Raw genomic sequence first — 14677 nt, forward strand, 5'->3', positions numbered from 1 at the left:
AAAAAAAAAAAAAGTAGTGTATCAGGGTTGGAGAAATGGTTGAACAGAGCAGTGGTTCTCAACCTGGGAGGTCGCAACACCTTGGGGGTCACATATCAGTATCCTGTATATCAAGTGTTTACATTACAGTCCATAACAGTAGCAAAATTACAGTTATGAAGTAGCAAGGAGGATAATTTTATGGTTGGGGGTCACCACCACATGAAGACTTATATCAACAGGTCGCAGCATTGGGAGAGTTGAGAGTCCCTGGGATTGAGGCTCTAGCTGTCCTAGCTGTGCAAGCCTGAAGTTTAATCCCCAGAACACAGATAGAACGCTGGGTGTGTTAGCACACACCTATAATCCCAGCTCGCCTACTGGGAGCTGGGAGGCAGAGCCAGGAGAGCCAGTGGGGAGGTGGAGGGCCAGGTAGCCTTGAGCAGCCAGCAGCAACAGAAACAAGACAGACCCTGCCTCAGTGAGGTGGAAGGGCAAGAACGGAGGCCAGAGAGTTGCCCTCTGCCTTCCACACATGTGCTGTGGAATGTGCAAGCTTATACTCACACACCCAATAAATAAATAAGTGCATTAATTAATCAACTAACTAATGTGAGGTAGACATATGCCTTCAATCCCAGCAGTCTGGAGACAGACACAGGAGACAGAGACAGACAGTTGGATTTTTTTTAACTTCAAGGCCTTTCTGATCTATATAGCCAGGTCTAGCCCAGCCAAGGCTACACAGTGAGACCTTGGCTCAAAGAAATAAATACAAGCAAATAAGTACATGTTAGATTATAAGCCTACCCCATCATATCTAGAGTGTGCAATACTTTCTTGGGATTGAACCCAGGACTTGCTACCAACCAGGCTACTCTGCAATCCTACTATGTGGATTTTTGAGGGCTAGATTTCCAACAGTGGCATTAACGGAGGGAAGAGAGAATTTATATTTAATTCAGAGAGTTTATTTGGTGCTGGGGATTGGACTCAGGCCCTTACACATAGTAAGCATGTGCCTTCCCACCGAACTATGCCCTTAACTCCATGGTTGTGATGACTTAGTATCAGACAAAACAATTCTCTACATAGGCACAGACATGGCATTTTTTCCAGGCTGGAGAGATGGCTAAGAGTGCTCTCTATGCTTTAGCAGGGGATCCAAGTTGGTTCCTGGTACCCATATCAGGCAGCCTTCAACTGCCAGTAACTCCAGCTCAAGGGGTTCCAACGCCTACTTCTGAAGTCCGTGGACACCTGCACCCCCCCCCCGACATCCCCCATACACATTTAGTTAAAAAATTAAAAAATTTTAAAAACTCACCTTTTTTCTTCTTTTCCTCCTTCTTTCATTTGTTTTTGTTTTTATTTGTTTGCTTTGTTTTCTTGAGATGGGGTTTCTCTGTTTGAGACAGCCCTGGCTGTCCTGGAACTCACTCTGTAGACCAGGTTGGCCTTCACATTTGCAGAAATCCTCCTGCCTCTGCCTCCCTAGTGCTGGGGTTAAAGGCATGTGCCGCCACTGCTGCTGCCACCACCACCACCACCACCACCACCACCACCACCACCACCACCACTGCCCTGCAGAAACCCAGGGGCCAGATGGATGGTTATGGATATTTCAGACCAGAATAGCAGAGCAGTCAGAACCCTTTTGTCCCTCTCCCTCCCACAGTTCCTGCTCATTTTCCACAAGGCTGCTGCTGGTGAGCTGCAGGAGGACAGTGGGTTGCTGGCACTGGCCAAGTTTTCCGAGATTGATGTCGCCCTGGAGGGTGTCAAAGGTGCCAAGAACTTCTTCGAAGCCAAGGTGAGCATCTGTTCCCTTTCCTATGCAGCCACCACTCTTCCTTGACCCTGCCCTGGGACAGCCACTTCCTATCCAGGGACCCATTGGCTCCCTCAGGTCAAGGAAGGCTGTATATGTAGAACCTGTGCAGGTACTTGGGAGTGTATCCTCACACCATCTGGAAAACAGACACAGTACAGAAGACACCTGCTCACCGGCTCCAGTGGGTTTGTGGGTTCCAGGCTCCAAGACATACGTACCATCTGAACTGTGCCTAAGGGCTCCTTTCTGTCTCCACAAACACTTGAGTTGCTTTAACAGGTTCCCCCCACTTTTATTTTTTTAAAAAGATTTATGTATTTGTTTATTTTTATGTATATGAGTACACTGCAGCTGTACAGATGGTTGTGAGCCTTCATGTGGTTGTTGGGAATTGTATTTAGGGCCTCTGCTTGCTCTGGTCCATCCCGTTCGCTCCTGTCAGCCCAGCTTGCTCAGGCGCAAAGATTTATTTATTATTATAAGTAAGTACATTGTAGCTGTCAGATCTCGTGACAGGTGGTTGCGAGCCACCTTGTGATTGCTGGGATTTGAACTCGGGATCTTCAGAAGAAGGGTCAGTTCTCTTACCCACTGAGCCATCTCGCCAGTCCTAGTTCTTACATCTTAAACATCTTCGGTGGAGGGCTGGGAGACGCTGCTCTTGCAGTGGACTTGGAGGCTGGTTCCCAGGACCTATACTAGGCAGCTCCCAACTCCTCTAACTCCAGATCCAGGGAATCTGACACCCTCTTCTGGCCTCCATGGACACACACACACACACACACACACACACACACACACAGACACACACTTTCTTTAAAATAACTGTCATTAAAAAGAAATCTTTTAAAAAAGTAATATATGGGTTGGAGACAAGCAGGAGAAGGTTCAGAGAAAGATGCCAAGGTGGCCTGCCCCTCATCAATGTTTGCTTCATTGAAAGTGGTCCAGAGGTGGGAAGGCCCCACAGCCCTGGGAGTTCACAGTCACTGAACACCGAGGCACCTCCCATCCGTGTCTCTGCAGAGCATACCTGTAGATACATAGATAGGAGAGCCCTCCACACCTGCTGCCAAGCAGGGCAGGGTACAGTGGGTGGACACATGCCCCCACCAGGTCAGTCGCCCAAGAGCAGATCTGCCTCCTGGGCTCACATTGTCACCCTGGCCCTGTCTCCATTTGTACCACACAGGCAGCAACAGGATTAAATGAGCTTACACATATAGTGTTAAGCAATTGCCTGGCTCGTCGGGGAGCAGCCAGCATGTCGTCCTAGCTTTTGGGACTGCATGCTTCTTCAGTTTCCAGCCTCTGGGGGGCTTTGAGTTTCTTCCAGGAGCTTATCCAAGGCCAGAGTGACCTTGGTGACATCCTGGCTTGCTTAGAGCTCAAAACAAGACTCAGTTCTCACTTGTCTATGATGCTGAGCAGGGATAGACTCTCTTGACAAAGATCAATTATTGCATCGACTTCTGAAACCTAGAAAGAGGGGACAGAACATTTGCCTTCCTCGTGGGGCCTACACAGTATGGGGAGGAAAGCCCATGACTCATTGACACAGGGGGTAGAGATAAGGAAGGAGTTCCTGCTACTGTGATGGAGCAGATCAGATCCATCATGTTTGCAATCTCTTGAGACTTCTTGGGAAGGGGCCTAGGATTGAACAGCGGGACACATCACTGCTGTGGTGCACTGGGCCAAGTGCTGCAGGTGAAGCGCATGACTCCCTGTGACTGTGTCATCTAGGCGTGCAGGACCAGTCATGACTCGCCTGTGATTCCCACTCCAGCCTCATCCAGTCCTTGAGATGTTGCTGGAAATGTTCAGAACCAATTCTCAGAACCTGCAGCTCCTTTTGCCCAGAGTGCCACCCCAAGGCCTCTGTTTGGAAAACTCTGCTCCCTTTGGGACCACCTTCTAGGGCAGCCTACTCCTGGCCAACCAGGCCTGGGAAGGCCCCTCTCCCGAGTGCCCGTATTCCTTGTGTAAGTGGCACTGTTTTGTATCCTTTCAGAGTGCTCTCGGACACTTGTGGGAAGGATATCCGTCTGTCTGTAGAGCAGTTAATATTCTGCCTCTGGAATGTCTCCCTTCTGATGTGCTTGGGCTCCTAGCAGAGATTTTCCTATAACCCTGCTGAGGTAGAAAGAAGCTGGACACAACCTAAACTTCCGTTTTCAGAGACAAAGCTGTCGTGGTGTGGCCGGGTTTTTGCTCACTTGGCAGCCATCAAAGATTGAGATGAGGCTGCACGATGTGTGCAGACAGACATCCAAAATAAAGCAAGCAAAACAATACATGTGACACTTGGTTTTAAGTATGGAATGCAACCCAGGTAATTATGTATGAAAGTATTAGTAATAGTTATGCCAAGGGACTCATTTTGTATTTTCAGAGTGTTGTAGAATTAGTGTGCTTTGTTTTTATAAGGAGAAAAGATGAAACGAGGGAAAAAAAAAACAATAAACTTTTTCCTACTCTCCATGTTTATATGTCTTCCTCGCCAGCGAGACTCAAAGGCAGAGTAGGTGTGTTATCTTGGTAATTACAGTGCCCGGCGTGTAATGGCTCTCAATAAACGTTTTGCATGAATGACGAATGGAGGGAAGCACTGCTTGGACCTGGGAGAGGCCATAAAGGAGATGACACTGGTGACAGATGGTCCAAGATGAATGGGGATTCACCTTGTAATCAAGGAAGGGAGGCGTTCTGGTCATGGGAACTGCAAGTGCAGGCTCCAAGGCTCGGAGGGCCAGGAGTCCTGGAGGCTGGGGAGGGCACGGGAGCATGTGAGCAGGCAGGGCTGGCACCGTAACTGGGAAAGCAAGCCAAGGTGCAAGTATGCAGACCTAGGGATGGGGCCACCCTTTGTCTTGAGGTAGATGACTCTTGACAGCAGGCGATCCCTGGATGGAACCGCCAGGCTGAGAGAACACCTATAGACGGGCCTCCTAGGCCCAACCCACGTCTCTGTAAAACGTTTTTGGGTGTGTGTGTGGGGAGGGTGAGTTGCCTGTCAGGAAAGCTGTGGCTGATTCAGTGCTCCAGGTGACTTCACCAGGCTGGGGTAGCACACACCGCTGCGGGGGCTGGAGAACCCTCAGAGGCATTCGTGAGGACTGACTTAGGATAGATGATGCGCTAAGGGAGGTTTCTACAGGTGCATGGGGAGGGATACCGGTTGTCACGCGTTGTGACAGGGGACCAGGGACAAAAAGGGACACCCAGGGCTGGTGAGATGGCTTAGTGGGTAAGAGCACCTACTGCTCTTCCAAAGGTCCCGAGTTCAAATCCCAGCAACCATATGGTGGCTCACAACCATCTGTAACAAGATCTGATGCCCTCTTCTGGAGTGTCTGAAGACAGCTACAGTATAATTACATATAATAAATAAATAAATCTTTAAAAAAAAAAAAAAAAGGAGGACACCCAACTTTAGAACTCAGTGCTCATGACTACCTTACTGGGAAATTTAGGAAGACCAAATAGGAGGTGCGCACTGAGGAGGAGAGCTGAGGTTGAGGGTTTTTTTTTGTTTGGTTTTTGTTTATTGTTTTTCTATCAAGAAAGCGCCTCCCCCAAGTGGGAGTGGTTTGAGGAGAGGAAGTGATAAACTGGGCTTTGGTGGGAAGTCCAAGGTACAGTCAAGACACGCACGGATTTCGGATTTGGTGAATAGGGTGATGGCTGCAGGTGTCCCTCTATTCATGGCCACATGGAGGCTATAAAAATGTCTGTCTGTCTGACTTGGATGTCTGTGTGTCTTGCTGTAAGGATGGATTGTGAAGCAGTTCTAACATTTTCTGTACCCACCTTTAGCAATGGGTGGAGCATAGCTGTCTTCATAGCCCCCTCCTGGGGCCAAGGGTGGGCCCAGACTCCGAGTACCAGGTGAGCTTCCTATCAGAAAGATAAAGGAGGAAATATGATTTACGGGCACCCAGGAACACAGAGGATGGGAGCCACCATCCCAAGCACGTGCTGAGCCCGCAGGAGAGTGGATTTCAGTGGCATCTGGACTGTGGGGAAGGCTTGTGTTTAAGTTTTCAGGGAAGATGGGTCATCAGAGGCCCAAGGGAATGCAGTAGGAAAATGCTACTTTGCAGGACAAGAGTGGTTTGGGTTTTTTAAATTTCATTTTTATTTTTTGTTAGTTATGCGTATGGCTATGTCTGTGTCAGGGGGTATGGGACTATGACTGCAGGTGCCCAAAGAAATAAGAGTTGTCAGATGTCTCTGGGCTGAGAGGTGGCTTTGAGCCTCTTGGTGTGGGTGCTGGGAATTGAACTTAGGTCCATCGGGAAGAGCAGTGTGTGCTCCTAACTTCTGAGCCATCTCTCCATCCCTAGCAATTCCTTCCTTCCAACATGTGGGTCCTACAGATGGAACTCAGGTTGTCAGATTTGGCAGCGAGCCATCTGGCCAGCCCTCAGTAAAGATGCTTAAGGGATCAGACTCACCCTGCTGGACTGATGGCGTTGGGATAGGACTAGAGTGGACCTGGTAGGAGGAGCCCTGAGAGACAAGTCTCTATTGCAGAGGCCTGGGCAGGTGAGGCAGTCGCTTGGGGTTAGGTACAAAAAACATTTTTGTTTACTTTGAAGCCTCTGAGAAAGGTCAGCATATGTTCCTCTCAGGGGGGAAATTGTCTAGGAAACGAAGAAATAAAAAGTGAGATGATCGAGAAGATAGGACATGCGGTGGGGGGCAAGGGTCAGGGGTGGGCTATAGAACCCAGAGGTGAGATGGACTTTTGTGTTGCAGGAGACAAAAGATTCCTGGGTGAAGAGATGGCACATCTCTCTCCTGTTGTCCTAACTAGGAATGGTGGAGGGGTGGGGAGAGTTGGTGCTGGGTCAGACCTCTTTGAATGTTTCAAGTTCATACACCAACTCATAGTGTGGGCTGACCTTGAGCTTTCAGTCTTCCTGCTATCACTGCCCCAGTGCTGGAAAAAACTGGTATTTGCCAACAGACCCAACAATTGTCCCGCATTGAAGATTAATCCTTGAAACTTAGACAGTGTTTCCTTGGTAAACATTTAGCAACAAACTATCATCCTGTAATCCTAGCATTCAGGAGGCAGAGGTAGGAAGTTTAAGAGTTCAAGGCCCAGGTCTACTACATACAGAGTTCTACATACGGAGTTCAGCAGCTATCTGAACTACAGGAGGCCCTGAGTTATAAGATTTATTTATTTTATTTTATGTACACTGCAGCTGTACAGATGGTTGTGAGCTTTTCATGTGGTTGTTGGGAATTTAATTTTTAGGCCCTCTCTCTCTCTGGCCAACCCGACTCACTCAGGTCCAAAGATTTATTTATTATAAGTACACTGTAGCTGTCTTCAGATGCACCAGAAGAGGGCGTCAGATCTCATTATGGGTGGTTGTGAGCCACCATGTGGTTGCTGGGATTTGAACTCAGGACCTTTGGAAGAGCAGTCAGCGTTCTCACTCACTGAGCCATCTCGCCAGGCCCTGTGTTATAAACAAGTTTGTTTTAAATTCTATAAATAACATACTTTATAGCCTTTGTCATACTCCAAGTAGCTATCGATTCACAGAGATTGATTCACAGAGATCAATCCACAGAGAAGGTGCTTCTCCCCCTGGATCTTGTATCTATTGCCAGATTGTGGTTGCAATGGACACACACACACACACACACACACACACACACACACACGTTTCTAGGACTGGAGAGATGGCTCAGTGGTTAAGAGCATTGGCCGTTCTTCCGGAGGACCTGGGTTTGATTCCTAGCACCTGCATGACTGTTTACACTTGTCTGTAACTCCAGGCCCAGGGCTTCCAAAGTCCTCTTCTGACCTTTGTGGGTACCATACATGCACGTGGAGCACAGACTTACATGAAGGCAAAAATACCTAAACACATTAAAATAGAATTTAAAAAAAATCAGTTCCAGTATGAAGGTTAGTTCATAGGTTGAGGTAATTTATAAAGAAAAGAAAATCACTTCTCAGCCTTTTGGCTAAAATCAAGGTGAAGAAAAAAAAAGAAAGAAAGAAAGAATGGCTTCTGGATCCTCAGGCTGGGTGTGATGACGCATGCCTGTAATCCCAGTCCTTAGGAATCCGAGGCAGAAGGTTTGCAGCACGTTTGAGACTAGCCTGGGCTGCATAGCAAGCACCAGACTGTCAGAGCTACATGGTGATTGTATCTCAAGGGGGCTGAGTGTTACAGCTCTGAGGAGAAAGGTACCCAGGTGGTCAAGGAGCCAAGGAATATCACTATGTCACACCGTACAAGAAATGGCCCAGGAAAGATTTACTGGGAGACAAAGCGAGTGTTTCAGGCAAGAAACAACAGGGGACTGAGCAAGACACAGGCTTACTGCCAGACCCCTTAGGAAGCAGGACATGTTAATATATCTATAATCTCAGTTCTCTTGTGGCAAGAAGGGAGGTAGAGAGAAGCAGTCCCCAGAAACTAGCAGACCAGCTAGCCTGGGGGGGGGAAAAAAAAAAAAAACTACTTTGTCTCAAAAAAGGTGAGGGTGAAGACTAACACTGAGGTGGTTCACTGACATCTACACATGTGCACTCATGCCCGCCACCAGCACCCCACACCTCCCTGCCCCCAGACAAGTGCATGTGCATGCACGCGTACACACACACACACACACATTGGGATGGGGGGGGGAAACTTCAACTTGATGTACTAAGCAATTTCTTGTTGATGATTTCAAGTTCCAAGAGGTCATCCTCTCAAGTCTCAAGACATTTCATGACGCAAAGGCCACAGACAATGTAAGGTCTCACCTGCATTTTTAACATTTCCCCAGCCCATTAGGACTGGATTGGGTAGACAGACAATGAAGGCCAACTGTGTGGTGTTGGCTGTTTCCCATGGTGTAAATATTCACACTGAGCTCTTGGTGGAATGTGGATGCAGGTGGAGCCAGGAAGCTGTTCACAGTCCTAAACTCATCACCCAGCATTCCCATTGTGGAGACACAGCCCCAGCAGATAATAGTAACATGTAATCTGATGGCCCTTCAGTACTCGACCCTTTTCCTATTGGTGCAATTGATTACAGACTCGTTCAACTTAAAATGTTGTAATGACTAATTTTATAAATGGGGCTCACAGACATTCTAGGAATGAGGAAGTTGGTTTTTGAGCAGTTCCAAGCCAGTTGCCTGTAGGTCTAGCATTCCTTGAGGTAGTGGAAAGACTCTATCTGCTTTCTTCCAGTTGAAGGAGGCAGAGATGGAAGGACCACTGTGAGGAGAGAGATGAGAAAGAAATCCAGTGAAGACCCAGCTCTGGCTGGAAACCCCAAGTCCCAGTGGTTCTAGCCATTATCCTTATTAGAGGTTTTCATTTTTATGTATAAGAGTGTTTTGCCTGCATACATGTATGTGTACCACATGTCTACAGAAGAATATGTCCAGAGTCCTTGGAACTGGAGGTTCCAAGGCTTTGGACTGTCATGTAGGTGCTGGGAACTGAACCTTGGTCCTCTGTAAGTGCTCTTTCTTAATTGCTAAGCTTCCTCTCCATACGGAAGAGATTTTTTTTTTTAAAGTGTGTTCTCAGCTTGGAAGCATGCAATTCTAGATCATGGCAGTGAGAGTGGACCTTGGTGAGGGGGTTGGGCAGACATGATGGTGTGTCAGGCAAAAGTGCAGCTGGGGAGTGAAGGTATCGTTGGCCCTTTGTGTACATGAAGGGGTTGGTTGTAGAAACCTGAGATATAAACACTTTTATATGCTCAGGCGCACACCGCCAATATAAAGTGGTGTGTAGGGTTGGAGAGAGAGTGTGTACTTGGCAAAGCACTTCCCTTACACGCATGAGGACCCAAGTTCAAGCCCCTGAACCTTCCCGAAAAAGAAGAAGCCAGACATGATGGTACATCCGGATCCTTGGGGTTCCCTAGCCAGCCAGCCAGCCTGCTTACTTAGCAAGCTGCTTCAGGCTAAAATGAGGTAAGCACCCGAGGACCTACAGACAAGGGCCTTCTGGCCTCTGCATGTGTGTGTACATGTGTGCATGCTCATCTATGCACACAGATGAAGTGGCTTATGTTTGCACAAACCTATATGCATCCCCCCCCATATATTTTAATACAGTTAGGTGTTGAGGAATTTAGAGACTTTTTATGTTTAATTTCATTTTAGTAGTTTTTGAAATAGAGTCTCATATGTAGCCTAGGTTGGCCTCAAATCTGTAATCTTCCTGCCTTTGTCTCCAAACAAATTTTAGTTAAAAAGAAATTTATGCCCATTTTTCTGATTCTCAGGTTTGAATTCCTGGCCTCCTGCATGCTAAGCACACAAGCAACCACTGGATCCTACCTCATCCTCCCAAAACAATGCTTAAACCGAGTATCAAGTGTATTAAATCCTGTGTGGGGGGGGCGGAGTGAGGGCAAGCACAGCAGCCATGGAGATAGCATGTCAAAGGAGGAATGGATGTCTTCCACGAAGGAGCTGAGTGGCAGGAAATAGAGGAACAATAGTGAACTGTCAACAGAAGATTCTGAGAACAGCTTTTAAGCTTAGCCACCTGGGAAGCTGAGGCAGCAGGATCACATGTTGCCAGCCCAACCCTGTCTCAAAAAGTTGAAGCGAGATCTGAGACAGACAGACAGACAGACAGACAGACAGACAAGGGGAGATGCCCAATCTTTGGGAAGTCTTTTCTAAAAGGCTCAGTTCCAAAATAGACTGTGTGTGTGTACCAAATAGGCATGTCACACACCTGTCAAACCAATGTTTGTGAGGTAGAGGCAGAAGGGCCAAAAGTTGAAGACCAATTTGGGATATAGAGTGAGTTTGAGGCTAGCCTGGACTACATGAGCTAAATACAGAAGATCCAATAAGAGTATTAGAAGGAAATACAGAAAAAATGGATTTAGAGCATTGGAGGCTTTTTTCGATGTGATATAAAAGACAAGAGCTAATGGTTGATACATTACATCAAGATTTTAAGTACTTTGGAGACCCACAGATAGGAAGAGACAACAGGAAGATTAGCAGCAAGGGATTGATATTCCACAGAAAGCTGCAGATTGGAAGCTGGACATGAAAGTGGGCAAAGGATCCAAGTGGGTAACTCACCAAGGAGGAAATGAGAGAAGATGACAATATGTTTTTGTCTACAGATTGGCAAGAAAGTGAGGATAATCATGATAAGCCTTGGCCAAGGGTGTGTGTAAGTGTGTGTGTGCTTCAGGACAGTGGGGGTATAAATCAGAACAGCTGTAGTCAAGGGCAATCTCATAGCCTTCGTTAAAATCACCTATACACTCAGTGTGCCACTGAGAGGTGGTACAAATGTGTAAACCATGAAAAAAAAAAGTCAATTCTAGGAGGGAGGATTTTGAAATAGTTTTATCTGATAAGGTATGATTATTATTGAGACATGTCTCGTGTGTCCCAGGCTCTCTTGAAGCTGGCTATGCAGCCAAAGATGATCACTCACATCAGTTGCAGTAAATTTCCAACCCCAGGAAGCCCATGCAAAGAACACATAGCTCAGTTATTGGATTTATAAGCCGCATGCCTAGATTGGGCAGAGAGAGAACCTCTTCACTACCTTCTTCAGGTCCCATGGCTTTGTTCTGTCTTTCTTCCACCTCTTCTTCCTCCATCTTCCTCTGTCTCCTCTGTCTCCTCCTCTTCTGTCTCCCTCCTTCCTTCCTCTCTCTCTCTCTCTCTCTCTCTCTCTCTCTCTCTCGCGCGCGCATGCGCACATGCACTCTCTTCACATGAAATCCACTCCTCGTTGGGGCAACTCACCTTGAGGAGGCAAAATTAGCATCCCAATACAAACAACATGGGGCAATCCACAAACACACTTGTGATTCTCTGTATCTACCTCCTGAGTTCTGGGATTACAGGTATCAGTATAGCTTTATGCAGTACATGTGGTTTCTTACATGCTAGGCTACACTCTACCAATGGAGCTATATCCTCCAGCCCCTGATACGGTATCATTGACGAAAAATCATTAAGTTAAAAAAACAAACAAGGGGCTGGTGAGGTGGCTCAGTGGGTAAGAGCACCCGACTGCTCTTCCAAAGGTCCTGAGTTCAAATCCCAGCAACCACATGGTGGCTCATAACCATCTGTAACAAGATCTGACTCCCTCTTCTGGAGAGTCTGAAGACAGCTACAGTGTACTTACATATAATAAATAAATAAATCTTTAAAAAAAACAAACTGCAGAGGATAATCCACTATGGAGTGCTCAGACACACATGGGACGCACACCCTTCCGAAGGCTCAGGGACAATCCTGGAAGGGTGGCTGGAAACGCTACAAGAGCCAGAGGTCAGGGAGTACTGGAGTTGAAGGAGTGGCTCCAGCTGTACTTGGGAACACACAGCAAGTGCAGTTGCCTATCCTAGATCTGCACACCATCAAGCCAGTCAGCATTCTAGCATGGGGTAGGAAGTGGCTCGTGAGCCCCCACCCTTGAGAGTTTATGAGAAGTTGATGGCTTCTGGGAGAGAGAGAGAGTTTCTGTGTCAACTGATGAACAGAGAACCTTCTCTCTTGAGGTCTGAGGGTACCACTCGGCCCTGTTCTAGGACTGGTCCACCAGAATGTAGCAATACCGCTGTGAAACCAAAGAAACACAAATGTGGGAAACTGGGAAAATGGCTTCACCATAGAGCTTGCCTACCACCAAGAGCTAGTGGGTGCACATTAGCACCCTGAAAAAAGAATCGAGAAAGAACAACCCCCGAAATAGAAGCAGGTAGAAGCCAGCCACAGGTAAACGACTCAACGGCAGGTTATGGACCAAGGGAAGAGGTGTCCTCAGCAGTGCCAGCACTCCCATATCCTTCCCTGCCCTCACCGTGTCGTCTGTTTGCTATTTCTCTGCAGGCCCAGGCCTTGTCATGCTCCAGTAAGTTCGAAGCTGAGTTAAAAGCTGAGCAAGATGAGCGGAAACGGGAGGAGGAGGCCCGGAGGCTCCGCCAGGCAGCCTTCCGGGAGCTCAAGGCAGCTTTCAGCGCGTAGTCCTGCTGACCGTCATGACCTTTGACCACGGCTGTGCCTTACTGACACCCTGGAGGTGATGACCAGGATTTTTCACATTTTTATCCCTGCAGCCCTCTGCGCAGATGACCTCCCCTTCACGGCCCAGGTCTGTTTCTTAGTGCTTCTGGATAACCAGTGACTGCTTTCATCCTTCCCAGGGTCCTGGCCCCTTCCAAACGGTTTGCCTGCCAGCTTTTCCAGCCTTCACTCCTCTGCTGTTACCTGTAGATTCGTTTCTTCTTGGAAACTTTATTTGTCCCTGTGTAGTCCTATGTCAACTCCTGTTCATCTATGGTTCTCAGAGGACATGTTGCCTGTCGGCCCCGGGTAGTTTTTTTCTTGTGGTCCTTGTATTTGTTTCCTGGCCAGCGTCTGCCTTCTTGTCATTACCCAGATTCCACTGACTTCCTTTTCCCTGTCTTCCACGCTAGCGTGATGACGAAGGAGCACTTGTAGATCGATACCTATATCCCCTCACCAACCAGGGACTAGCTTGATGCTATCTTTGCCTGTCCCCTGGCCCTTAACAATGCCTACCCTCCCGTTCCCCCTCATTCATTTCCCAATCCAGCCATTTTCCCACTCCTAAGTCCTTTTTACTGTTAAGAACGAGAGAATCGTCAAAAGTAATATTAGTGAATAGAAGGATAGCTGTCACCCGACCCCATGAAAATCAGAGTGGACCTGTGAAACTCTCAAGTGACATCCAAGGTCTTTTGAAGTCATGACCATCTTCCCGTGTCTGACATCGGCTCTAGAGAACTGAAAGAAATGTATTCTCACCCATGGGACAGATTTTTGTATCTTGTGAGTTTCTTGGGACGTCTCACAAATACCAGGGCGGGTTGTATTTTTTAACAAAACCAAAACCAAAAATTCTTAATGTCATATTTATTTGACTTGTAACTTGTAACTCTTTTGTAACTGCTGTCTTTACAATAAAGAAAACATCTGCCCTTCTATCTTAACAGCTGTTTACTTTTAAATAAAACGTGCAAATGATCTTTGCCTTCATACCAGTGTGCCTTTGGTCTTCTTTGACTTTGGGAATGTGAGAATGCGTTTTCTATGGGGCCAGTTCAGCCTCAGGCTTCTGATAACACTGAGTTCCTTAAGTATGGGTAGACATAGGAACAGGACCGGTAGTGCTGGAGATGTAGCTCAGTGGGTGGATTACTTGCCTAGCTTGCTTGAGTTCAAGCACCGTACAACCGATTATGGGCAATGGATTCCTGTATTCTCAGCATTTTAGGCGCTAGATTCAGAATCCATGTTCATGGTTATCCTTGGCTATAGGATGAGTTTGAGGCCAGGCTAGGTTACATGAGGCCTTGTTTTAAGAGAAGCCAGGGGAACCCTAAAGAAGAGGAGGAGGAAGGATTCAAGGAGCCAGAGCATGAGAAACAACCCACAGAATAAAAAAAAAAAAAAAAACAGGGCTCATAGGGGATCACAGGAGATTGAAGTGACAATCAGGGACACTGTATGGGTCTGAGCTAGGTCCTCTGCATATACTTTGTGGTTGTATAGTTTGGTGTTCTTGTGGGACCCCTAACTTGTACATGGGACCTTTCCTTCTAGTAGGTCACCTTCCCAGCCGTGAATTGAGGATTTGTGCTTAGTCTTATTGTAATTTGTTATGACATGTTCAGTTGATCTCCCTGGGAGGCCTGCTCTTTTTTGAGGGGGGAGGGAGACAAGAGAAGGAGGAAGAAAAGGAGGAGGAGGAGTGGAACTACAGGAGCTAAGAGGAGTAGAAGCAGGGGACATTGTGTTCAGGATATAAAGTATGTAAAGAATAAATTTTTTTTTTAAAAATTATGTACATTGCCCACCATCAAA

The 14677-nt window shown here is 47.1% G+C and overlaps 1 protein-coding gene across 1 annotated transcript in view; it reads left to right on the plus strand.

Moving 5' to 3' along the window:
• The window catches only part of Efhd1 (EF-hand domain family member D1), a 46961-nt gene extending 33110 nt beyond the window's left edge, over positions 1-13851 (plus strand). Inside the window, exons 3-4 of the mRNA XM_021199049.2 lie at positions 1658-1792; positions 12680-13851. Of these exons, the coding sequence (XP_021054708.1) occupies positions 1658-1792; positions 12680-12814 (270 nt within the window). The 3' untranslated portion in view covers positions 12815-13851. The remainder of the gene's footprint in view (positions 1-1657; positions 1793-12679) is intronic.
• Positions 13852-14677: the final 826 nt, after the last annotated feature.

This window comes from Mus pahari, chromosome 5 (genome assembly GCF_900095145.1).
Source record: "Mus pahari chromosome 5, PAHARI_EIJ_v1.1, whole genome shotgun sequence".
Classification (NCBI taxonomy): Eukaryota; Metazoa; Chordata; class Mammalia; order Rodentia; family Muridae; genus Mus; species Mus pahari.